The 24,500-nt window shown below is 44.6% G+C and overlaps 1 protein-coding gene across 3 annotated transcripts in view; it reads left to right on the top strand.

Moving 5' to 3' along the window:
* Nucleotides 1-24,500, top strand: part of PAPPA2 (pappalysin 2) — a 274,955-nt gene that overhangs the window by 23,590 nt on the left and 226,865 nt on the right. For all 3 annotated transcript variants that reach the window (XM_045452816.1, XM_045452817.1, XM_045452815.1), the window contains exon 3: nucleotides 17,384-18,455. In XM_045452816.1, coding sequence (XP_045308772.1) covers nucleotides 17,384-18,455 — 1,072 coding nt within the window. The remainder of the gene's footprint in view (nucleotides 1-17,383; nucleotides 18,456-24,500) is intronic.

The following is a 24,500-nucleotide window of genomic DNA, read 5'->3' as shown; positions in this document are numbered from 1 at the left end:
AGCTCAGGTCATGATCTCACGGTTTGTGAGTTCAAGCCCCGCGTTGGGCTCTGTGCTGACAGCTCAGAGCCTGAAGCCTGTTTCCGATTCTGTGTCTCCCTCTCTGTCTCTGCCACTCCCCTTCTCACACTCTGTCTCTCTCTCTCAAAAATAAATAATAAACATTAAAAAAATTAAATTTCTTAGTGGAAAACAGAAGAAAACATTTTAGAAAGACTTTCAATAAGAAAGGGAAAAAAATGATTTTAGTCCTCATTTAACCTGAAATGCCAATTAATCACCCATTTTCCTTGTTCTTTCTCTTTCTCATGCAGAGGCCAGGCAGCCAAAGCTGTGTCACAGCAGGGCTTGACTCATAGGTCAGCTTGAAGTGTTCTCTTTGAACACTGGGGTCTGAAGACTCACCTGGATTTAATTTGAGAGCACACACCCCGAAGTCTGGTTTTTTTCTCAGACTTTCAAACTGGTGGTAAAGGGAGCTCTGAGCCTTTAGGGTCAGATCGGCATAATATTTGGGTTTTGTGGGCCTTTGCACCCTAGAAAGCGGTCAGGGTCTCTGTGGGTTAATTTGTGACCACACGGTAGAGGCAAAAACGTTCAGATAGTATTAAGTAAACATAGACAGTACGTGTTCACTGAGTGAATATGAGACGTGTTGGACGAGTACTTAATACTGTGATGTCTCGCTTTACGAAAACCTGATATACAAACATCTGACCTTAGTTGACTGATAAGTTGGGAGGATATTTTCATTGTACAAGGATCTTCTCCAAGCTTCCTTTGACTAAAGGCTCCTGCAGCGCCTCTGAATCAAGCATATATTTAACACCATTTAAACACTTCTTTGATTCTGTAAACCATACCTAGCGAATGAAATGGCAAAGCAAGTTTTTGAAAGAGATCTCAAAATTATTTATTTGGCGGAGGAAAGGAGAAACCAGGATATTGGTGTGTTGGTGCTCTTCAGTTGGAATTTTAAGAGTTCTCAGAGGGACCTTGATAGAAATGGGATAAGGTTGCAGAAACAGGGCGGAAGCCCCCAGCTGTGGGTGCCCCTGTGACTCTGTCTCCCCCAGGACTGGCCTGTGCAAGGTACTAAAGTGTCTTCTCAAAGACGAAGAGATTCAAAACACTCCAGGGGTGGGATTTCCGATCATTCTCTTAGCTTTTGCACAGCCTACCTTCTGCATTTGGAGGCTGTGATCCTTTCTCTTGGCTTGCTGGAATGCCAAGGACTTGCTTTCCTAGGGATGCCAGTCTGCATCCCTAGAACGTGTTCTGGCAGGCTGAGATGCGTCTGTTGTAGTCTAGGTGGGCTGCCGAGGGAAAAGGGGCCCAGCCCACACCCTCCCGAGGCAGATGCTCATCGCACAAACCAGCCTTTCCTCGTTCAGGCATTGATGGCATGTTCGTGGAATCCAGAACCACAGGACCAGCGGAGTGTGTGAATGAATGCTCGGGAAATTTCATACTGTTCATTCTCAAAGGTTATTAAAAGTGGTCGAAATTATGTTCCCCTCCCAAAAATCCATGTGTTTAAAATTACTAATTAGGAGACCGTTTTCTTTTTTTTACTGGGAATGAGTAGATGTAAGGAACATTTCAGCACTTTTTAAACTTCAACTATTTATTTCTTTATGTGGGAGAAAAAGAATTTAAATGTCCTGAGATGTCCTGAGGTAATGATGATGTGGTCGCATCATCTCACAACCCTGGCTGGCAGTCCCAGAAATGGGGGCTCCAGCTGAGTTCTTTTCTGGGTCCTGACACTCTGGAACAAGGCCGAGGGAGAGCCACGATGGTGTCCACAGCCCATGTTCCTTGAGAACAGCTCTGTAGGCCACTAAATGTGTGTCACCTCTGAGGCCGGACCTTTCGTCCGGAGCTCCATCACAAGCAAAGAGGCCTCCTTCGTAGAAATACTGGCGAATGTGTCTCCATCTGCTCTCCATGCAGTGCCTGGGGGTGGAAACCACCTGCCAAGGAAGGTCTGTCTGATTGCCACAGTCCCGTGGATCCCAGGAATACGACACCCCTGCCTCCACCTGAATAAAAACCAAGGTACCAGATGCATGTCAAGCTCCCCTCCAGACACTGGTGCTCTGGAGCATGGCATAAGGAGAGCATGAAGAGAGTGCCCACCATTCAGGGGTCTCTGGAAAGGAGACAGTCAACCCCAAGATGTGTGTTTAATTGGAAGCCTGCCCCTTGGGCCACAGTCAGGAGGGTTAGCTAACCGGCCTCATCCACAGAAAGACAAAGCTCCTGGGTCTGCTGCCTCTTGCTTTGTCCTACGGGTGGTAGCCGTTTAAGCACCCTTTCTCCCTTGGTACAGATCTGTGGGAGTCAGGATCATAAACTCACTGGCCACCAAAGCCTGACAATGTGTTCCCTGGCAACAGTGGCAGAAATCGGGACACCAGATAGGGGTATGTGTTTGGTGACACCATCATTACAGTCCCATAGGACCAGGGGATGCAAGCTCCCCTGACCTACGGAGCCAGGAGACCAAGGGGGGCATCCCCTAGGCAGCAGCCGCAAAAATCAGGGCAACAGATGTGTCTAAAAGCTGCTTCCCGGGAGTTACTGGAGCTCGGGGCGCAGTAAAGAGCAGCACTGAGAGAGCCCAGCCAGTCTGCATCCCTAGAATGCGTTCTGGCAGGCTGCGATGCGCGTGGTACGTTGGACACCTGCCCCTCTGGCCAGCACTTGAATGTCAGCAGATGGGCTTCCTTCACTTGAAGTCTGGGCAACATTGGCTGCATCTGAGCTGGACCCTGGGCAGGTGAGTCAGAGTGCACCAACTCTTCGTGGATGGGCTCTCAAATCGCTAGTCGTGTCTTGTCGGGACACAAGCCCCGTTGGTTTTCAAAGTTAGATGTTCTGGGTGGGGGGGCTTGTCTCTCAAGCGTGTATCTTAAATGTTGGGGTACCCAGTGAGGGGCTAGAACCTTTCACTCCTCAGGGAGAACCTTTAGGCTTGAGTTCCCTCCTGGTTGTGGGTCACTATGCTGAGGATGGGGTTTGTGCTGAACCCGTCCCGGCCTCTCCTACCTGCTCGTTTGCCAGATGGATAGTCATCACTCAGCTGGGCTGTAGGTTTTTTATTTTTTTATTTTTATTTATTTTTATTTTTATTTTTTTAATACGAAATTTCTTGTCAAATTGGTTTCCACACAACACCCAATGCTCATCCCAACAGGCGCCCTCCGCAATGCCCATCCCCCACGGCTTTAGGTTTTGTAAAGAAGAAGTGGGTTCCACATGTAGCTGCAGAGCTGGTGTGTCTATGGGAGGAAGTGAATTCAGGGTCTTCCTGTGTTGCCATCTTAGACGTTTGCTAAGTTTTACCTCCAGCTCTCTTACTTTTTGAAAATTTTATTCATTTACTCAGTTATTTATCTTTCAGTTTTATTGAGACGTAATTGACCTAAAGCACTATGTAAGTTTAAGGTCTACAGCGTAATGACTTGACTGTATATTATAAATTACCGCAATACGTCTAGTTAACTTCCATCATCTCATATAGATACAAAAAAAAAAAAAAAGAAAAGAAAAGAAAAACGGGGAAAAAAGGTTTTTTTCCCTTGTGATGGGAACTTTTAAGATCTATTCTCTTAGCAACTTTCAAATATACCTTACAGTGATGTGAACTATAGTCGTCATGTTGTGTGTTATTTTCCCAGTACTTAATTTAACTTACAACTGGACGTTTGTACCTTTTGACCCCCCTTCATCCAATTCCCCCAGCCTCCCAAAAATGTTATTTCTGAAGGTAGAATGGTATTCTACCAAAAATATATTGTTTGGGTGGACTGTACTGTTTTTCATATATATATATATATATATATATATATATATATATATATATATATTTAATGCTTACTCATTTTTTGAGAGAGAGAGAAGACAGAGCACGACTGGGGGAGGGGCGGAGAGAGAGGGAGACACAGGATCCGAAGTGGGCTCCATACAGGCTCTGAGCTGTCAGCATAGAGCCCGACGCGGGGCTCGAACTCATGGACCTGATCATGATGTGAGCCCAAGTCGGACACTTAACCGACTGAGCCCCCAGGCGCAGTCATGGATGAGGGTGGGAGTGGAGGAGCTTTATGTATCGAAGTCACTAGCTAGCTGAGCTCCATCCCTCACCCACTGCTGACAGAGGCCCGTTCTCAGAGATCGTGATCTGCTCTCCTTTAGAAGCCAGCTACTCGTAGTGTGGTGTGAAGGCCAGGAGCGTCGGCTTCACCTGGAAGCTGGTTGGAAATACAGAATTTGAGGTGCCGCCCAGGTCCTACTGAATCAGAATCTGTATTTATTCGGGTCCCTGGGTTGTTTATACCCACAGTAACCCAAGTAAGTTGTTCAGTGAGATCTGAACAGCCCTGGACTAGAGTTGGCCTGTTAGGGGGTCTGTGGACCCTTTCAGCCTGAATTTGTAAGCAGACACTGTTGATTAAAGGTAAAAGGTGGTGGTGTTTGGATTTAGCTCCCTTGCTAGCTGCTTTCTGAGGTCCTGTGCGGACCATGGCTTCTGAGGTTGCAAATGCCTTTGGATTCTTGTCCCCGACCACCTCACTCTGTGCTTCCCCGCTGTCTCCTCTCCCTGCCAAGCCGCTGCATTGACTCTCACCCCCGCCCGAGCGGTCTCTGGAAAGCCAGGGAAGCCCCCCATCCCGGTTCTGACCATCTTTGCGCACAGCGAGAGCGTGACTAAGAGGAAGAATGGACTGCGAGAAGATGTTGACAAATGTGCTGGGAAGATGCTAGTGAAATGTTCCCAGGAGGATTTTCCCACTCTGTGCTCTAATTTATAAAAGCTTGGACTCACAGATAAAAAGCTGCGCCTAATCCCGTCTGGAAGGAAAGTTATCTAGAGCAGCTGAAAAACACCTCCCTGGGCTGCTTTTTTCACTTTCTCCTCTTCCTGCTGACATGGCCCTGCTGTCTGCCAGGTTGTGTGGTCCTTGATGAATGGCCTGTCTCCTCCTCCTTGGTCCTTTCTGTTCCCCTCATGGCCTCTCTGGGGGGGTAGGCTGTTGGGTAAGTAGTTCTGCAGAAGGCAGTAGATATACGTGTCGGGTGGCTGGGGGGCGGGTGGGGGCGCAGGCCTAACATCCTGAGAAAAGACCTTGCCTTGTATCAGGTTGATTTATGGTCATGACCTAACCTGGCTCTGTTTTTTGCCCATTTTTCTCATAAAAACAAACTTGCACCATACAGCATGTTTTTTTAGTTACCAGAGCTGATGACACTGTGCATGACTCCTCTGTTTTGTTGAATAGAACTTCACCTTCCTGGAAGCTGATGGGCCTTCTGGGAGAAGCAGGACTCTCCCAACTCTTATTCTCCGAGAAGTGCAGAGAGAACTCTGCCGTGGGGCTTTCCTGAAAGTGACGTTCTGTGGCCATCCCTGTGCCAAGGGCAGGATTTCTGCCTGGGCCTTACCTTATCTTCCACTACCTTGGCTTGTGGTTGTAGTTAAACAATCCCTTCTGTGGGGCTCTGCCATGGACAGGTGCTCTCTCCAAAGTGGGGCTTTGCCCAAGAGAAGATGTCAGTCGGTTTTACTGCATGTGCTGTAACGCATCTGTTAGGAGCCACAAGGAAGCAGCGTATTCTGCGAGGGTTGGGGAAAAGACGTCTAGCGTCACGGGACGTCCAGGCACTCACGGTTACACGGTGAAGAGAAAGCTCAGTCCCCGTTGTGTCATCCCTCTGGGTCATGTGCAGTTGTAGGGCTTTGGGGCCACACTGCCTGTCGTCCCCCCCACCCCCCACCCCCACCCCGGTGGCGAAGGTTTCTTCTCTGAGTCAAGACTCATGACTCAGTTTGACTTCCGGAACAGAGTCGGTGCAATGCGGGAACTACAACCCATTCCTCTCTTGAGCCTGTGGGAAATTCATGGGTGTCCGAGACAGGCTCTTGCCCTCACGGCACCCTCAAATTGCTTGATGGTGTAAAGAAAATAGCACAGTAGCATGCAGCTCCCTGAGCCGCTCTGTGGGGCGTTCAAGGAAGGCTTCACGGACAAGGTGGAGCTCAGGCTGACTTCCAAAGGACATGCCCATGGGTGGGGGGCATTTCACAGGAAGGGAGCTATATGGCATTATTTACGGGGCTAGAACGTTGATGTCAGAAAATGACATGTTGACTGGAGAGTGGGGTTTAATTGGGGGCATGTAAGGGAATGAATCTCTGTGCATCCTTCTCGGCACTGGGCCTGCATAGCCTCTCATAGCCTTTTTTTTTTTCTTTTCCATTTACTTCAACAGTCTGAAATAAGTTCACATAATGTTCTTGAAACACAGATACTCCTTTGTTTTGAAGAAAAGGGTATGAGATGCTCCTTTCCCCCTTTTGTCATTACCATAAAATAAGAATGCCAAGGACAGGTTGATTCCTGACAGTTCTCAGAAGATTTTTTTTTTTAATCTCACTTTATATTGACTTTTATAACTCCTGGAGTCGATGATACTTTCCTCATAATTATGATGCCAAGAGCACTGTGGAAATGTAACTCCCTCTGTCTGGTCAAAACCAACTGACGGAAGATCCCAGTAGGGGAGAGGGAAGATTTCTGGCGGATCCTTCTCCACCAGCGAGCGGGCAGAGCAGCTTGAGATTGGTTGAGAGGTGGGGGCAGCTCCTACCTGGACCACCCACCTCCCTTTTCTGCTACATTCTCTTCTAATACAGGGTCCCCTTCCCCACTAATACCTAATAAAGGAGAAAGTGGGGGTGGAAGCGACTGGCTTGGAAGGGAGTTTTCAGTTAAAAATTTTTTAAAAATGTTTATTTTTGAGAGAGAGAGAGAGAGAGAGAGAGAGAATGAGAATCTTTTTTTTTTTTTTTTTTTTTAAACGTTTATTCATTTTTGGGACAGAGAGAGACAGAGCATGAACGGGGGAGGGGCAGACAGAGAGGGAGACACAGAATCGGAAACAGGCTCCAGGCTCTGAGCCATCAGCCCAGAGCCTGATGCGGGGCTCGAACTCACGGACCGCGAGATCGTGACCTGGCTGAAGTCAGACGCCTAACCGACTGCGCCACCCAGGCGCCCCGAGAATGAGAATCTGAAGCATGCTCCAGGCTCTGTCTACAGTGTCAGCACAGAGCCCGACACGGGGCTCGAACCCACAAACCACAAGATCATGAACTGCACCCGAGTACCGGCCGAGCCACCCAGGCGCCCCAGGGAGTTTTCCGTTGAGGGTTCTTTACGTGGGCCTCCCTTCCACCTTCAGTTGCTGTCCTGGCTTTGGGGTGAGAAACTCTGTGTTGCCTCAGGGTCCCCTAGAGTTGATGACTGAGTGTCATGTGTCACAGGAAGGCCTGTGGGACCACCCAGAAATCTTATGAAATTCAGCCAGCCTGCCGCTCAGCTTAGGTACGACATGTCAGGCAGCCGGCCAGTCTGTCTATCCTGCACGTGGTTTCTGGGGGTGGATGTTAGCCTCCACGGTCCTTTAAGACCGATCCCAGTCGCCTTCAGAGTGGTCCGCATCTTTGTTGCTGCCACGCCCAGCAGCCTGTGTCGCTGGTCTTGCTTCAAAGCAGTAACTAGACCCTTGTTTCTTAATATTTGAGATATTTTAGTATCGTGGGAAAAGCTGGGGCTTTTTGGTCAAACAGACGTGGTTTTGGTCCCCGTCTCTGGCCCTTCCTAGATGATAGACTGTGGATGATTTGCTTAACTTCTATGATCCTCAGGTTTTAGTCTGTAACTGAGGATCATAAAATCAGCACGTACACTTGTGGTAGGGTTTAACAGGGGTGGCGCATGGTAGGTCTTTCATAAAAGGTAGTTGAGGTCTCTTTATTTCCTCTTGTCATAAGCAGCAGATCTCCTGAGCGCAAAGAAAGAACCTAAGGAATGCAGAGAAGCAGGATTGTTCCTCGACAGGGGCCACATTGAAAAACTTACCCATTAAACAGTTGTCTGTAACTCTTCAGCTATGATGTTTGCCACTATTAAAATCTCTTATAATCACTCAGGGAGACTGTATCCCAGTTTGAAGAAGGCTTTTCTCCTTGACGGAAATGGATTCTATTAATACCAAACGCAATTTATAGTAACAGAGAACTGGATGCAGATGCTTTTTCCTGAAGACTCACATGGGTACGTAGCTCTGTTAAGATACCCATGGTCTCTACAAATGAGTTTTGGAGTTTACAGCAGAAATACAATGAATCGGATGTACTCCTCCAGTTTACTTTCCTTTTTCTCAAACCTTATGTTAAATACAAGGTAGGGTGCTTGGACAATCGTCAATTTAGCAAACATTGATGCATAACGGGAGCCAGTTCTGAGCAAGAGCTGGAAGAATGATTCTTAAAGTTTTGAGATGATGTGGTCCAAATGTTTGGCCTCAGTACCACCACCATTTTTCAAGTTACATCATTCAATCTCATTTTTCCGACCCGTGGGCTATCCTAGTTCAGTCTGGTGTTGAGTGATTTCATAAATCATGCTGAACGACTTGGTCCCTCTGTTCCTCCCAAGAATGTGACTTTGATGAATAAACACCAGTTATAACACGTTTGCTTTTATCACATATACATCCAAACTTGTAAAATCTCAGTGTTGCACAAGTTCAGAGTTGTACCATGTATAGTGTGTTGGCTTAGATTGGGTTGGTCTTATCAGCCTCCTCTCTGCTAGGCCGAGAAGAGAGAGGCCTGTTAAATGGGGATTTGGTCATTTTTCTTTTGAATCAAAGTCCATCTTGCTCCTACCTGGTGGAGTTAAGAAAGCGGGTCTGGTGTCCCTCCTGAGAACGTGTACATGAGCTTGCAGGCAGCTCTGTGATCCCCTTTGTGGTCAAAGGGGCTGAACAGCAGATCTGAGGTGGACAAATTGTGCTGAACTGGCATGGTTGGTTACTGGATGCTTAAAGTGGATAGGCATTTTAAGGCTCAAAATCCAAAGTGGAGGCAACATTTATCCTTTATTTTTTTTAAGACTTAATATTTTTAGAAGTTTTAGGTATACAATAAAATTTTAGAGGAAGATACAGAGATTTCCCATATGTCTTCTGCCCAGACCATGCATGGGCTTTGCCATGATTGATGTCACTCACCAGCATGGTACAGCATGGTACATTTTATTTTTTTACCAAGAATGAACCTATATTGACACAGCATCATCACCAGTCCAGAGTTTACTTAAGGGTCACCCTTTGTATTGCAAATTCTTTGGGTTTGGACCAAGTAAAATGACATATATCCATCATGATAACATCACACAGATTATCTTCATTGCCCTAAAAATCTTCTCCGCTCTGCCCGTTCATGTGTCTCCCCTCACCCCTGGCAATCACTGATCTTCTTAATATCTTCATAGTTTTGCCTTTTCCAGAATGTCGTGTAGTTGGAATCATGCTGTATATAGATTATTAGATTGGCTTCTTTGACTTTGTAATATGCATTTATGCTTCCTCCATGTTTTTTTTTTTTTTTTCATGGCTAGGTAGCTCATTTCTTTTTAGTGCTGAATAACATCCCATTGTCTGTCTACACCACAGTTAATTTATCTACTTACCTACTCAAGGACATCTTGGTTGCTCTCAAGATTTGGCAGTTATGAATAAAGCTGCTCCAAACATCTGTGTGCAGGTTTTTGTGTGAACAGAGTTTTCAGTTCCTTTGGGTAAATATCAAAGAGTGTGATTTCTTGATCATATGATAAGAATATGTTTAATTTTTCTTTTTTTTTAAAATTTTTTTAATGTTTATTTACTTTTGAGACAGAGAGAGACAGAGCATGAATGGGGGCAGGGTCAGAGAGAGAGACACAGAATCAGAAGCAGGCTCCAGGCTCTGAGCTGTCAGCACAGAGCCCAACGCGGGGCTCGAACTTGTGAACCACGAGATCATGACCTGAGCCGGAGTCGGACACTTAACCGACTGAGCCCCCCAGCCGCCCCTGTTTAATTTTTCAAGAAGCCACCAAACTGTCCTCCAAAGCAGCTGTGCCATTTTGCATTTTCACCAGCAACGTGGGAGAGTTCCTGTTGTTCCAGATGTTCCTAGCATTTGATGTCCGTGTTCTGGATTTTGGCTCTTCTATGACGTGTGTGGTGTTATCTCATGGCTTCAGTTTGCCTTTCCCTGATGACAGATGATGTGGAGTATCTTTCCATATGCTTGTTTACCATTTGTAGGTCTTTGGTGAGTTATCTCTTATGATCTTTGGCCCACTTTGAAATTGGGTTGTTTCTGTCATTACTGTTAAGCTTTACAAGTTCTTTGTGTGTCCTGGAGCAGAGTCCTTTATCAGATGTGACCTTTGCAAGTATTCTTTCCCAGCCTGTGACTTGTTTTCTCATTGGTTTGATACTGTCTTTAGCAGTGCAATAGTTTTTATATTTATTTTTAATCGAGTCTTGCTGATAAACTATTTCTTTCGTGGATCATGTTTTGGTGTTGCAGCTAAAAAAGTCATCACCAAATCCAAGGTCGTCTAGGTTTTCTCCTGTTATCATCCAGGATTTTTATAGTTTTACATTTTGCGTGTCGGTCTATGATCCGTTTTGAGTTAATTTTGGTAAAGACTCTAAGGTCTGTGTCTAGCTTTATATTTTTGCATGTGGACTCATTGATCCAGCACTGTTTGTCGAAGAGACTGTCTTTGCTCTCTTGTATTGCTTTTGCTCCTGGTCAAAGATCAGTTGACTCAATTTATGTGGGTGTATTTCTGGGCTTCCTGTCTTGTTTCAATGATCTGTAGGTCTACTCTTTCACTAATACCACACTGTCTTGATTACTGTGGCTTTATAGTACGTCTTGAAGTGACATTTCCTCCTTTTAAGTGATAAGAAGATCAGATCACCAGCAAAGCACACACATCTACTTTACTAGTCAGAGGGAGAAGGAGACACTTGGCAGCTTGTGTCTGTTTTCCTTCTCGGTCTTTACCGTGGTGGAGCTGGCTCAGACGGGCTCACCAGAACTGACAGGACACACTGAAAAGGAAAACAATACAAGACCACGACACCTCAGCTCTAGTGTATTCTCTGCACCCAGCCTGACACCCGACTTCTCAGAGCCTCGGTATCTTCATCTATACAATGAGGTGACCATTATCCTGCCGAGCTCATAAGACGGCTTTACCGTTTGAATGATAGTTACACCAGATTGCTTTGGAAAGCTCAAATATAAATCGGAGTTACCTTTTTTTTTTTTAAATGTTTACTTATTTATTTTGAGAGAGAGAGAGAGGGAGAGAGAGAGAATCCCGAGCAGGCTCCACCCTGTCAGTGCAGAGTCCAAAGTGGGGCTTGACCTCACAAACCGTGAGATCATGACCTGAGCCGAAGTCAAGAGTCGGGATGCTTAACTGCCGGACCCACCCATGTGCCCCAAATGGGAGATATCTTTACATGCTGAGAAGAGAAAAAACACAAAAAGAACACCGCATCCCAATTTAGAAGACTCAGCTGAAGTGGATATTTGATATAAGGAATATTACAGTAAATGCTTCTGGGTGAATGGTCATGACCTTCGCTCTGGGAATGTCTGAACTTCCATCTTGGAGTTCCTTGGCTTTAGGTCTCCCTAACCTTTTCAAACAATCTGACTGTGAACAGAGTACCCCTAGTTTCATTAGGCAGATTTGGATACAATCAAATTATTAACAAGGTGGGTCAGTGCTAGAAAGCTGCCATTTAATAACTTCAGGGAGAATTTCTGCCATATCATCTCCATATTTTAATAAAGAGGTTCTTTTGCTGTTCACATGACTATACTTCTAACCGTCAGCATATCTCACTGTAGTTCCTTATTTAAGGCTTATCTCTCACACTGTACCGAATGCTCCATGATGTCAAATAACCATTTGATCACTAGAAATCCCCAGCACAAATACTGAGATCGGCAGCTAGTACTGGTTCATAAATATCTCCTGAGCAAGTGCGTGGGCAGACTGACTACACGGAACTCTTGTAACGTTCATGTATTTCTTGTGCGACAGTTGTCCATCTGCAAGCTTTGGAAAGTTCCTTAACTGCAGTTGGACCAAGTGTTCAGGGCAAGGCCAGCCATGGGGTGTTTCATGCTGCCTCTCCTCTGTGTGCTCTTAGGATATCAGAGGCATTTGGCAGCAGTAGGGAAATCTTCAGCTAGTCCCTAACTTCCTCAGTCCAAGCCCCTTACTGTGTTATGCACGACCTGCTTTGACCTGTTTCCACCCCTGGTGCCTTCCGTCTTGCTGTCCCCACTGTGTAGAGTGATCCATAATTCTTTTTCCTGGCCAACTCTTCCCCACTCTTCAAGAGCAGGTATCAGTCTTCTCCCCTTAGGAGACTGGACTGTATGAGATCAGGCTCTGTCTTCACTCACCTATATATTCCTTGATCTTAAGTCCTGATAGGTTGAAGTCACCTCATAATATTTCCAATTACCCATGAGACTAAAAATCCTCAAGGGCAAAGACTGCTTTTTCTTCCAAAGCTGAAATGAGTTGCTATGTCTGGCATGAATGGGATGGTCAGTAAATGTTTGATGAATGGAAATGACTGATTCCAAGTGAAATTTCATTTTCCACAAGGAGCAAGACAGTGAGATGAAATGCGAATCCAGTGTGGTTTAATAGGGTGACGGTCCTTCAAGTGACCAACACGATCCTCTCCCCACCAGCTAGGGCTGAAGCATGGAGCTTCAAGTTACAGATTCAGAGGTGGGGTTACGTCTGTGTTTGAGCAGAGGCTTCAATTTCAGCCTAACTGTACTGGTTTATTCAGTCCCAAGAGATAAGAGAATCATACTTTTCTATCCATGTTCTCTACATTGGAGGAAGGGATGATTACTAGTATGGACTATAGACAATGTGGGAGGATAGAAATATTTGCTTACTTTGGCCTTGGGAATTTTGAAAATCCTCACAAAGAAGGACTCAAGACTTTATGAAAGAAGTTGGGGCTGATGGCAGTGATTATCAGGGAGACGTTAGCCACAGTGCCACAGTTTCTTCTTTTGGAGTAATGGATCTTTCACTGGGAGTGGGGGATATTTATTTTCATTTCAGTAGCCTTAAATATGAGTTTTATTACATAATAAAAAGCCTCAATTAATTATCAGTTCCTTGACAATCAATTAGCCACGGTCGCTGTCAGTATCATATCTGTGCACTATTCCTAACAAGCCCTTGTTTCTTTCAGCTGCCTCTCATTCCATTCGTTTGCTGAATTAATGAGCAAGTATGTACGATGGTTGCACAGGTTGTACCCAAACGCCTGATCACATGCGATTCTTAAATAAATGGCTTAAAGCAGTTTCAGACGAGCTTTCCGCTTTCATGTCTGATTTAACTTACCATTGATGACCGTCTTTCCAATCCCAACTTCTGTCTTCTGCATTTCCATACATGAGGCAGCAGTGAGAAGACGGGCTTCTTTTGTAAATACGTTGGGTAGCAGAAGCTGTCAGCATAGGTTTGCAAGAACCTGTATCTGTAAAAGTTTCACATGTGGTTCTGATCCGCAGCTGTGGCTGATAACATTGGTGTCTTAGTTTGGGTTGCTGGAACAAATACACCATCGACTAGGTGGCTTAAAGAAAAGCAATTTTTTTCTCACGGTTCTGGCGGCTGGCAAGTGTAAAATCATGACGCCAGCAGATTCAGTGTCTGATAAAATCCTCTAAGTGGTTTGCAGGTGGCCCTTCCTTGTGTCCTCACGTGGCAGGGGGCTAGCTCTCTTCCGCTTCTTGGAAGGACACTAATCCAAGGGCTCCTGGGGGGGCTCAGTCAGTTAAGCATCCAATGTCGGCTTGCGGTTCTTGAGTTCGAGCCCTGCGTCGGGCTCTGTGCTGACACCTTGGAGTCTGGAGCCCGCTTCGGATTCTGTGTTTCCCTCTCTCTCTTGGCCCCTCCCCTACTCGTGCTCTCTCTCTCTGTGTCTCTCAAAACAAGTAAATATTAAAAAAAAAAGGAAAAATAAAAATAAAATGCAGTCATCTAAGCACCGAGTGAGGTTTCTCATACGCTACTTGGACATCTTATTAAATTAGAGAGCAAAGGATAATTACTATGGTAATCATTTAAAAAGTAATACTTGCATCATATTTGCTACAGCTCCCAACTAAAATGACTATTTTAGTGCTTTTGTTGAATAAATCTTTTCTAATATAATTACTAACACTTGGATTAATCAGATCTAGACTAGTATGACAAAATTACATCTTCTATGTCATTCTCAAGAGGTTAGAAATATCATTTTAGACACACTGTTAATAATTTTATAGCTTCCTATGAGATAAATAAGTAGAAACAATTATTTTATTGATGCTAAAATGGAAGTTCTAAGAACAGTAAATAAAAGTGTTCAAAATTGCAACTAGATGCCAAATATAAATTATCTGTTAATTGATATATGAAGCCTAATAATTTATACCTCAACTCACATATAGACAGACCTTGACTTATATTGGTTCAACTTATGATTTTTTTTTAAAGTTTATTTATTTATTTTGAGAGAGAAAGAGAGAGAGCAAGGGAAGGGCAGAGAGAGGGAGAGACAGAGTCCCAGGCAGGCTCTGGGCCGACAGCCCCAACACGGGGCTCTAAGTCACGAACCATGAGATCACGACCTGAGCTGAGATAAAGAGTCGAAAGCTTAACCACCTGAGCTGCCCAGGCACCCCTCAACTTATGATTCTTTGACTTTATGATGTTGTGAAAGTGACACACATTCAGTAGAAACTGTACTTTTTGAATACTGAATTTGGAGCTTTTCTCGGGCTGGCAGTAGATGGTCCAATACTCTCTCGTGATGCTGGGTGGCAGGGATGTGGCTCCAGTGAGCCACATGCTCACAAGGGTAAACAGCTAGTACTCTTCCAGCCAGTCTGTATCCATATGACGATTCTGTGTTTCACTGGCAGTGCGGTATTCAATAAGTTACACGAGGTATTTGACACTCTATTGTAAAATAGTCGTTGTGTTAGATGATTTTGCTCAAGTGTAGGCTAATGTAGGTGTTCTGAGATGTGGGGCGAGGCTAGGCTAAGCTGTGATGTTCAGTAGGGCAGGTACATTAAATGCATTTTCAATTTAGGATTAGTTGATAAAGAAGTAACTCCGTCATAAGTCAAGAAAAATCTGTAGACACATCTATTTATGTGCAACAAATATGAAATAGCCTCTCCAATTCTTCCTCTTAAAAGCCAGCAGATATTTGCTAGTCGAGAGATTAGTAACTCTATGGTCCTGATATTAAATATTAAGTATTGTAGTACATTTGTTCATAGGTCAGGAGATGGACATAATTAAGGCTAAATGTACTTATCAAAATAAGTTAACCAAATTGAAACTCTGAAGCAGGAAGCTTACTATTGACCTCACTAGATTTGTATGCCCTGTTGGAAGTCTACCCCATACAAGAATCTGTTAATGTAGGAGCTCTTATGCTCCTTTACCAGACAGACCTCAGTGTGAAAACAACACCCTCCTCAATGAATAAAACTGGAACATCATCATTGCATTATACCTAGTCCTCACCAGGACTTCAAAGTCTGTTAGCATTGCTTTTGTTAAAAAGAATGTCTTGTTTACTTTTATTTTTATTTTTATTTTTATTAATTTTTAAATGTTTGTTTTTGAGAGAGAGAGAGAGAGAGAGGGCAAGGGAGGGGCAGAAAGAGAGGGAGACCCAGAATCCGAAGCAGGCTCCAGGCTCCGAGCTGTCAGCACAGAGCCCGATGCAAGGCTTGAACTCATGGACTGTGAGATCATGACCTGAGCTGAAGTCAGACGCTTAACCAACTGAGCCACTCTGACCCTGTCTTTTTATTTTTATTTATTTTTATTTTATTCTATTTTATTTTTTTAGATCACAAGTTACTGATTTATACTAGAGACAGAAGAAAAAATTTTCTAGCATTTATGAAAAAGTAGCGACTTTTACGAACACTTGACTGGAATCAGAACAGGAGGCCTCATGGCTTTTAAGTCCTGACTCTCCATAGAGAACTACTGTTTGGGTTGGATTGTATAGGAGCTCAGGGTAAGAAATGCAATTCTTATAACCAGGTTGGGGGAGAACAACTTGTGCTGTTAGCCTCAGATATGTGATCCAAAGGCTAGCAGACTTCTTCATCATTTATTCATTTTTTTAAACATTTTTTTTTGAATGCGTATTTATTTTTGAGAGAGAGAGAGAGAACACAAGCAGAGGTTGGGGCAGAGAGAGCAGGAGACACAGAATCCAAAGTAAGCTCCAGACTCTGAGCTGTCAGCACAGAGCCTGATGCGGGGCTTGAACTCATGAATTGAGAGATCATGACCTGAACTGAAGTCAGATGCTGAACCAACTGAGCCACCCAGGCGCCCCTCATTTATTCATTATTTAAAGAAATGTTTATTAAGCATTTCTTACGTGAATATACTGCCTCTGTGTAACTTACAAGTAAAGTTTGCTCCCAAGACTCTACCTACATACTAGTAGTAGAAGAGGTGCTGGGAAGGGATGGTGGGTTCGTAACTGCAGATGGGTTGCTGGGAATATTCAAGGCGTCCAAATTGCCTTCGGGATTCCTCTTTTATATGTGGTTGTGTTCTATCTGACTCCTTTTTCCTGCTTCCAACACATTGACGATCTAGCTGTCTCCAATCATCCCCCTCTTTGTTTATTCAGTAAGTAAGGCGGTCAAGTAGTGTGTGGTGTGGAACTTCAGCTTCATTTATCCTGTAGAGTTTCACTTCTGTACTGTGGTGGGCATCACCGGTTATAGAACAATCATTCTTATAACTGCCTTGACTGTTCTTTTCGGTCTGGGACTGCGGGGCAGTGCAGAAGCTGGGGAACAGTTGTTCACTGTGGATGGGTGTCCTTGCACTAGAGGGGATAGTGGGCTAGGAATGATGTCTGTTACAGTGTTCTCTGAGAGACTTCCCAGTTCACCAACTCCTTCCTGTCCCCTGTGAGAATCATCATTTCAGTATTCAAATGAGAACAAAGGACCTTTTGAGGGAGTGGGAGATGACCATTTTTCCTAGAAACTGTGACTGCCCCCACCCTGTGGCTTCTGAGGAAGTGGGGGGAAGATGTGGACTCAGCACGAGGAACATTTGTGACAAATTCTAGAGCACATTTATCACTTGCATTAGACATCGTCTTTTTCGCTTCTATTCTGATGACTGAAAAATACCAGAATGAGTTAAATTGGATCAAATCTCAAGTCAGATTCCTTCTGGTGGTCGAAGTTGCCAGAATGGCCTGCTCTGGGTTACTGGATAAGCATCTCAGGTGGGGAATCTGTATCACTTATTTTTTTCCCCCTAAAAACCTACATTCTCGCTATTTATATGGGTTTTCTTCTCCTTTTCTCCATCCCCTTTGTATCTGGTATTTCTCCCCTCGATTCTTCCTTCTTTCCCAGGTGTGTTTGATAACTGCTCCCACACTGTCAGTGACAAGGGCTGGGCCCTAGGGATCCGCTCAGGGAAGGACATAGGAAGGCGAGACGCTCGCTTCTTCTTCTCCCTTCGCACCGACCGTGTGAAGAAAGCCACCATTGTGACTGGCAACAGTCGCTACCAACCAGGCACATGGACACACGTGGCAGCCACCTATGATGGACATCGTATGGCTCTGTATGTGGATGGCACTCGGGTGGCCAGTAGCCCAGAGCAATCTGGTCCCCTGAACAGCCCCTTCATGGCATCCTGTCGCTCTTTGCTTCTGGGGGGGGATAGCTCTGAGGAAGGCCGCTATTTTCGTGGACACCTGGGCACCCTGGTCTTCTGGTCGACCGCCCTCCCGCAAAGCCATCTCCGGCACAGTCCTCAGCGTCCAGCTGGAGTGGAAGAATTGGCCTCCCTCCTCCTGACAGCCAGTTTTGAGCCCTTGGAAGAACAGTGGGCCCCCTTTAGAGATGGGGAGTTCCCACGGCGTGAGGTTCTGCATGGCTTTGAGCCTGAGCCCGAGATTGTGTCACCTCTGAAGCCCCCACTCTGTGGACGGACGGCTTGTGACAACGTGGAGCTGATCTCCCACTACAACGGGCACCGGCCCCTCCAGGGAGAGAAGGTGATCCGCTACCGAGTGGTAAACATCTGTGACGATGAGGGCCTGAACCCCACCGTGAGCGAGGAGCAGATCAGCCGGCAGCACAAGGCGCTGAACCATGCCTTCAGCCGCTACAACATCAGCTGGCAGCTGAGCATCCACCAAGTCCACAACTCCACCCTGCGCCACCGGGTTGTGCTTGTGAACTGCGAGCCCAGCAAGATTGGCAATGACCACTGTGACCCTGAGTGTGAGCACCCACTCACAGGCTATGACGGGGGCGACTGCCGCCTGCATGGCCGGTGCTACTCCTGGAACCGCAGGGACGGGCTCTGCCACGTGGAGTGCAACAACATGCTGAACGACTTTGACGACGGGGACTGCTGCGACCCCGAGGTGGCCGATGTGCACAAGACCTGCTTCGACCCCGACTCACCCAAGAGGTAAGGGACTGGGGCTTGGGGTGTCCCGCTCGTGGGATGCATTTCCCACATTACACGTCCCACCGGACGTTAATGATTGCATTTTTGTGAAGTACTAGGTGTCAGGTAATTAGAGACACAGGGATGGCGAGGACAACCGACAGCCCTCCCAGAACTCGTTTTCTGTGGAGCAGACGACATATGCCTGGTGTAAAGTGTGCCCGAAGGTGTACACACCAGCTGCTTGAGGCACAGGAAAGCCAAACAACTTAGTCTACCCGAGGAAGCGAGGGGATCTGCAGAGAGTGAATAAGGTAAACTTCGGTAGACACTGGTCAGCACCAACCATCCACGATCGTTCTTCCTGTAGTCTTAGGCTCCCAAGAGAGTAACAGAGATCCAGGAAGAGGTCTCATGTGCGTGTAGTCTCTGGTGCAGCTTGAACAGTTGAGCAGCCTCAGGGCCACGAGACACCGCACAACCAACGCCACGTCTCCTTAAGGCGACCACAGTCTTCCTCTGTTCCCCATCAGATTCCATTCCCCACACAACATCCAGAAAGAGCCTTTGTGAAAGGTGGATCGGAACCCATTACTCCCCTTCTTAATTTCTTTGTCCCCACTCTACTTAGAATAGGATCCGGATTCCCCACCTGGCTCACGGGCTCTGCTACAACCTGACCCCTGCCTACTCGCCTAGCTTCTTGCCCCAGCCACACTCACCATCCTCACTGCACAGCCACCCTGACTCTCTCCTGTGCCTGCTGAATGGATCAAGCTTGTTTTCGCCCCAGGGCTTTTCATTTTCTTGGAATCCTCTTTCCCCTGATCTTCCTTGGGTGGATTTTCTCTTGTCATTTCAATATCGACTTAAATGGCACCTCCTGGAGAGGACTTTCCTGATTTCCCGTCACTTAAGTAAGCTATTCAGTCACTATTATGTCAACTAATTTAATTCTGTATGTCACACTCATCCCTTCTTATGTTTTTCTTATGTTGGTTTGCCTCTCCTTTGCTTGAAATATCAGCTCCATGAGATCAGGGCCCTTGTTAACCACTACAGACCTCGTGCCTAGAACAGCCCTGACATACAGTTGTTTGTCTCATGTTTATTTTAATGAATTAACAGATTTGATGTGTCTTCTGTTGTGAGACAGAAGTCAATATGAGGATTTCCATTTGATGGTCAATGCAGGGGTTGGTGAGTGTTACAGGGAGGTAAGAAAGGAGGGAGGGAGGTGGTAAACTTGTTAATTGGTGTATGTGGGCAGGGCTTCCTCATTACATAACTGGTACCTTTGTACAAATTATGAAAAGGCTCACATCTGAACTAGGGTGTAGTGTTGGTGAAAGGTGGGAAGAGTGGGTCTCAGCTCCCACCCAATACCTGAATGGCTGCCTTTGTGTTTGTTGGCCACGATTTGCAGAGTAATTCATGGTAACCCTGTGTGTGGGCAGTCAGTTAACACCGATTAGTAGGTCGGCTTGTAGTTGAGGCATGTGATATCAAATATTGAGTATAAAATTCAGAATCGGGACACAGTTGAATTCTAGAGCCCTTGCTCCGCTAGCTATATAAACTGTGCAAGTCACTTTCTGAAACTCCGATGTCTAAAAGAGCATGATTGCAGTGATACTTTACCTTACCTATATCCTCGGGCTATTTGGTGAGTCAGATGAAATCAGGGATAGAGAAGTGCTTTGGTGACTGAAGTTTTCAGTGTTAAAAAACTGTCCTAATCCAACTTTAGTTATTATTGTCATAATTAGACCTGACAGATGGGAAGCCTTTGTTTATATAGTAATAATAAGGGGAATTGATCACATTCCCAGAAATACTCACATAAGAAAGATTCTGTTTGGGTTTGGTTTTTAGATTTTGATAACCTTAAGCAGAAGCTAAACCTCACTAATGACAGTGGTTTCCAACTCTCTGGAGAGACGGAGAAATCTGGCTTGTTCTCATTTTTCCTCCTCACTCACTGATTACAGCAACCCACTGTCATGACTGAGAGCATTATTCCAGGTACCGGACATCATTCTTGAGTGTCCCTTTATGTCTCTGAACACCTACAGCCACTACCCTTAACTAGGTGTTTATAACGTATTCCCCTTACTGCTGCAGAGTTGCCATGGCAACTGATCTCTTTCTAGCTCTAGACCCAGACATGTTTCAGACCTCCTTATCCCGACATGCAAAATTCACTTAGTGGAATAAAAGGAACTGTTTGTGCCTTTTTGATAGTTAAAAATATTTAAATCAAAGTAATACATGCTCATGGATACAAAACCAAATTGTACTGGAAAACGTAGGGATGACAGCCCCCTGCCTAATTTTTCCCATCTTTCTCTCCCCTCTCGCCTTGCTCCCCTATTTGATTATTTTACCTGTCTCTTTTGGTACTTAACCTCCGTACCTCCAAATATTGTATTTATATTACTTGATTCATTGGCTTTAAACATTGTGCATTAGCTTTCTCTTACGATAAAGAGGAGACTTTGACTCTAATATTGTCTCCTTCTTCTCCCCTCCATATTTCCAATATAGTTCTTTCACTATCTTTAGTTGAATCAGTTATATATATTTACAACATCATGGCTATGATTTCTTTTTCTTTCTTTTCTTCCTTCCTTCCTTCCTTCCTTCCTTCCTTCCTTCCTTCCTTCCTTCCTTTCTTCCTTTCTTTCGCTGTAGAACAAACTATGATTCTATTATTATATTTCCTTTCTGGCATAGCTTCCTTCCCCAACCAACCCCCCCCCCCCCGCCACCACCCTACCCATTGAGTCTCTCTTTTTTTCCCTTTCTTCCTTCCATCATTTTTAAAAATATTTTTTAAGTTTATTTATTTATTGTGAGAGAGAGAATGAGAGTGAGTGAGCAGGTCAGGGGCAGAGAGAGAGGGAGAGAGAGAAAATCCCAAGCAGGCTCCACGCAGTCAGCTCAAAAACCGATGCAGGGCTCGAACCCACAAATCATCAGATCATGACCTGAGTAGAAACCGAGATTTGGACGCTTAACCACCTGAGCTACCCAGGTGACCCTTCCATCATTTTTGATAGTCTCAATTATCTTATCAACTAATCTATATAATTTTTTTTTTTTTTTACACTCTTCTGGAGCTCTTCCTTCTAGGTTATTCTATTTTTCTCTCTCTTCCAATCTTGACCAGTTATCTAAGTCTGCTACACAGTTGTCATCTCAGAAATGCCCTTTGCTGCTTTTTGGATTGGAGCCACCATGTCCTGATTACCTTACCTTACCAGACATTTAACTTACAATCTTCTTTTCCTGGAAAATATCCTTAAGTAACTTTCTAAGAAAGAATGTTTTAGGTAACTTTTTTCTGAAAAACATTTCTTGAAGTGTTTTCGTTTTCCTTTACACAAAATCAATAGGTTTGCCTTGGGGTAAAATTTTGGGTCAGAAAACCTTTCCTCTCAGGTTTTTGAAAAAAAATTCATTAGCTGCCTCTTGCTTCTCTTTTCATAATGGTGTGTCTTTTTAGAGGTGGAATTGTTTCCTTTTAAAAGTTGTTTAGAATCTTAGCCTTGTCACTTGAGGGATTTTATGGTATTTTAAATAATTTTTCTTCAGTTGAGCGCTCAGTGGTCTTTTTGATCTCGGCACTTATGCCCTTACCTCTGGCAAATTTTGTCAAATTATTACATTGATACTGCTTTATTCGGTTTCCTCTGTCCTCTTTTTTCCCCCTTGAAACTCCTGAGGATGAATCTTCTGAATCTATTCTCTGTCTTTTTTCTCTCATATGTTGTAACTGTTCTTTTGTTCTTTTTTTTTTGGAGATTTCCTTTAGTTTATCTTCCAGCTCTTCTGTTGAATTTTTTATTTTAGCAATCATATTTTTAAGACCTTCTTATTCTTTGGCTTTCTATTTTAATCCATTTTTATTTTGAGGATGCAATTTTTTTTTGAGGCTAAAAATAAGATTTATTGTGATTCTTTTTTCCCCGTGCACTCTATCTGATTCATCAGTAGTCAACTTTTATCTGCTCCGCCCCCCCCCCCTTAGTTTATATCTGTCTTTCATGCTGGTAGATTTCCTCAAATGTCTAGTGCTTGTTCACAATAGGAACCACACTTTTGGATCTTTACTTATCATGATCTAAAAAAGGATAATTAGCTCTGAATTTCTTCTTTTGGAAGAAGAAATCTGCATAGTGGAGAGGAGAACTTTTCTCTTTTCCAACTCCCTTATGTTTATTTCACATAAAGACTTTTCCTCCCTCTATCCTCTGCCTTGTATTCCTTATGCTGAATTTTATTATTAAAAATATTGAGTGTCTTTCATGACTCTTATTGGAAAGAACCATATTTTGAAAAACAATTAATCAAGGTCCTGTGATGTGCCAGACACAATGAGCTAAGCAGAGGAACAAATATAAAGAATATATAAAGAGTAGGTGCTAACAACTTAGTGGAGAGTTTTAGTAATTTTGTCAAAATTCCCTGGATTTAATTTTATCAAAATTAAAAGCAGGCCAAGGCACTAAAAGCAGAATATGGAGGGGTGCCTGGGTGGCTCAGTCTGTTAAGCATCTGACTCTTGATTTCAGCTCAGGTCATGATCTTGCAGTTTCGTGGGTTTGAGCCCTGCATTGGGCTCTGCTCAGGCAGTGTGGAGCCTGCTTGGGATTCTCCCTCTCCCTCTCTTTCTGCCCCTTCTTCACTCATGCTATCTCTGTCTCTCTCAAAAGAAATAAATAAAACTTTAAAAAAAAGCAGAATATGGGGTGCAGACTGCTTTCCTGTGAGAAATATTGCTTGGGTCATTTGAAAGGACTTCGGATTCATAGGGATGTAGAGCTCTGGATTTCTACAAGAGTCTGTGACTTGGTTGAGTTAGTGGTTGTCTCTAAATTATTCATATATAGCATCCTATTATTACAATTAAATCACAGAGCTCAAGCTCACAACTCCATTATACTGTGACTTTGAAGGGGTCCAATTTCAACAGATGCTATAGTGGAGGACACACCTACAGATAGATTACTAACATGCATGGACAATGATTGGCATATGAACAATCCTCCTCATTTTTCAAGTCCTACTCAATGTTCTCCCTTTCCCCACCCTCAGCAAGAAATCTAGCCCAAAGGAGTTCCTCTCCCAAAGGCTCTGAGAGGAGCAGAGAGCCTGAGGAATCCAGCATCCAAACATCTGTAACCCAGATGGGCCTATCAAAGGGAGGGTATTTATCAGACTTGGGCTGGTCAGAAGGAGATATGAATTATAGATACGTTACCCAGCCAGCTGAACAGATTATCAAGATAGAGGAACTTGGCTAATGGGTAAGGAAGGCTACACAGGCCAGATGTCTCTTTGTACATAGTAGCCACCCTGGGAGAGCATCTACAAGAGCTGAGGGAAGAAAGGGGGTGGGGAGCCCACCTAATAAAATCACAAATGTCATGGGCCACTCCCTATGGTGTGTCCTCGGAAGCCAAGCCAAGGGAATCTCTATGCCTTAAGGGAAACTCGAGCTTCCCTGACCTTTGCAAGCTTCAGCTTCTTTTTGGTCATGACTTGTTTCTGTTATTTTCCTCTCTAAAATTATGTTTCAGAGATGAAAGGCTCTTTGCTGCTGAACCCCCATTCCATCCCCTGCCCTCTCTCTCCTTTACATTTCAGAATTGAGCTTAGTATCCAGTCAAGGGTGCAACAACGTGCTTGCCTCTCCATTTTGGATTCTGTGTGTCAGATCTCATGATACCATTATCACGGGGAGAAAAATAAACTAAAATAAAAACAAAGAAAAACAAATGGCTGTGCAGAGTTTAAGGGAGCAACCACCCATCGCCTGACCGTGCTTTGAAGCAGATAACAGGCTGCTGTGCGTTTGTTTGCAGAAGCCTGCGGTGGGCTGAGGTCTCTGTGTTTTGGTGACTCACTGTCTCTTTTCTGCCTCATTCCCTGAGTTTTGGCACTTGGGGGGGTTTGAGCAGAACTGCTGCACGTGGCAGTGCTAGAACATGGCACACCTCCCTCTGTAAGGTCCTCGGGAGGGTGGGTGGGGAGGTGCCCTGCAGGCACGGCCGAGCGTGG

The sequence above is a fragment of the Leopardus geoffroyi genome, chromosome C3 (genome assembly GCF_018350155.1).
Source record: "Leopardus geoffroyi isolate Oge1 chromosome C3, O.geoffroyi_Oge1_pat1.0, whole genome shotgun sequence".
Lineage (NCBI taxonomy): Eukaryota > Metazoa > Chordata > Mammalia > Carnivora > Felidae > Leopardus > Leopardus geoffroyi.
The sequence above is the reverse complement of the archived record's forward strand: the minus strand, read 5'-3'. Positions and strand labels throughout refer to the sequence as shown.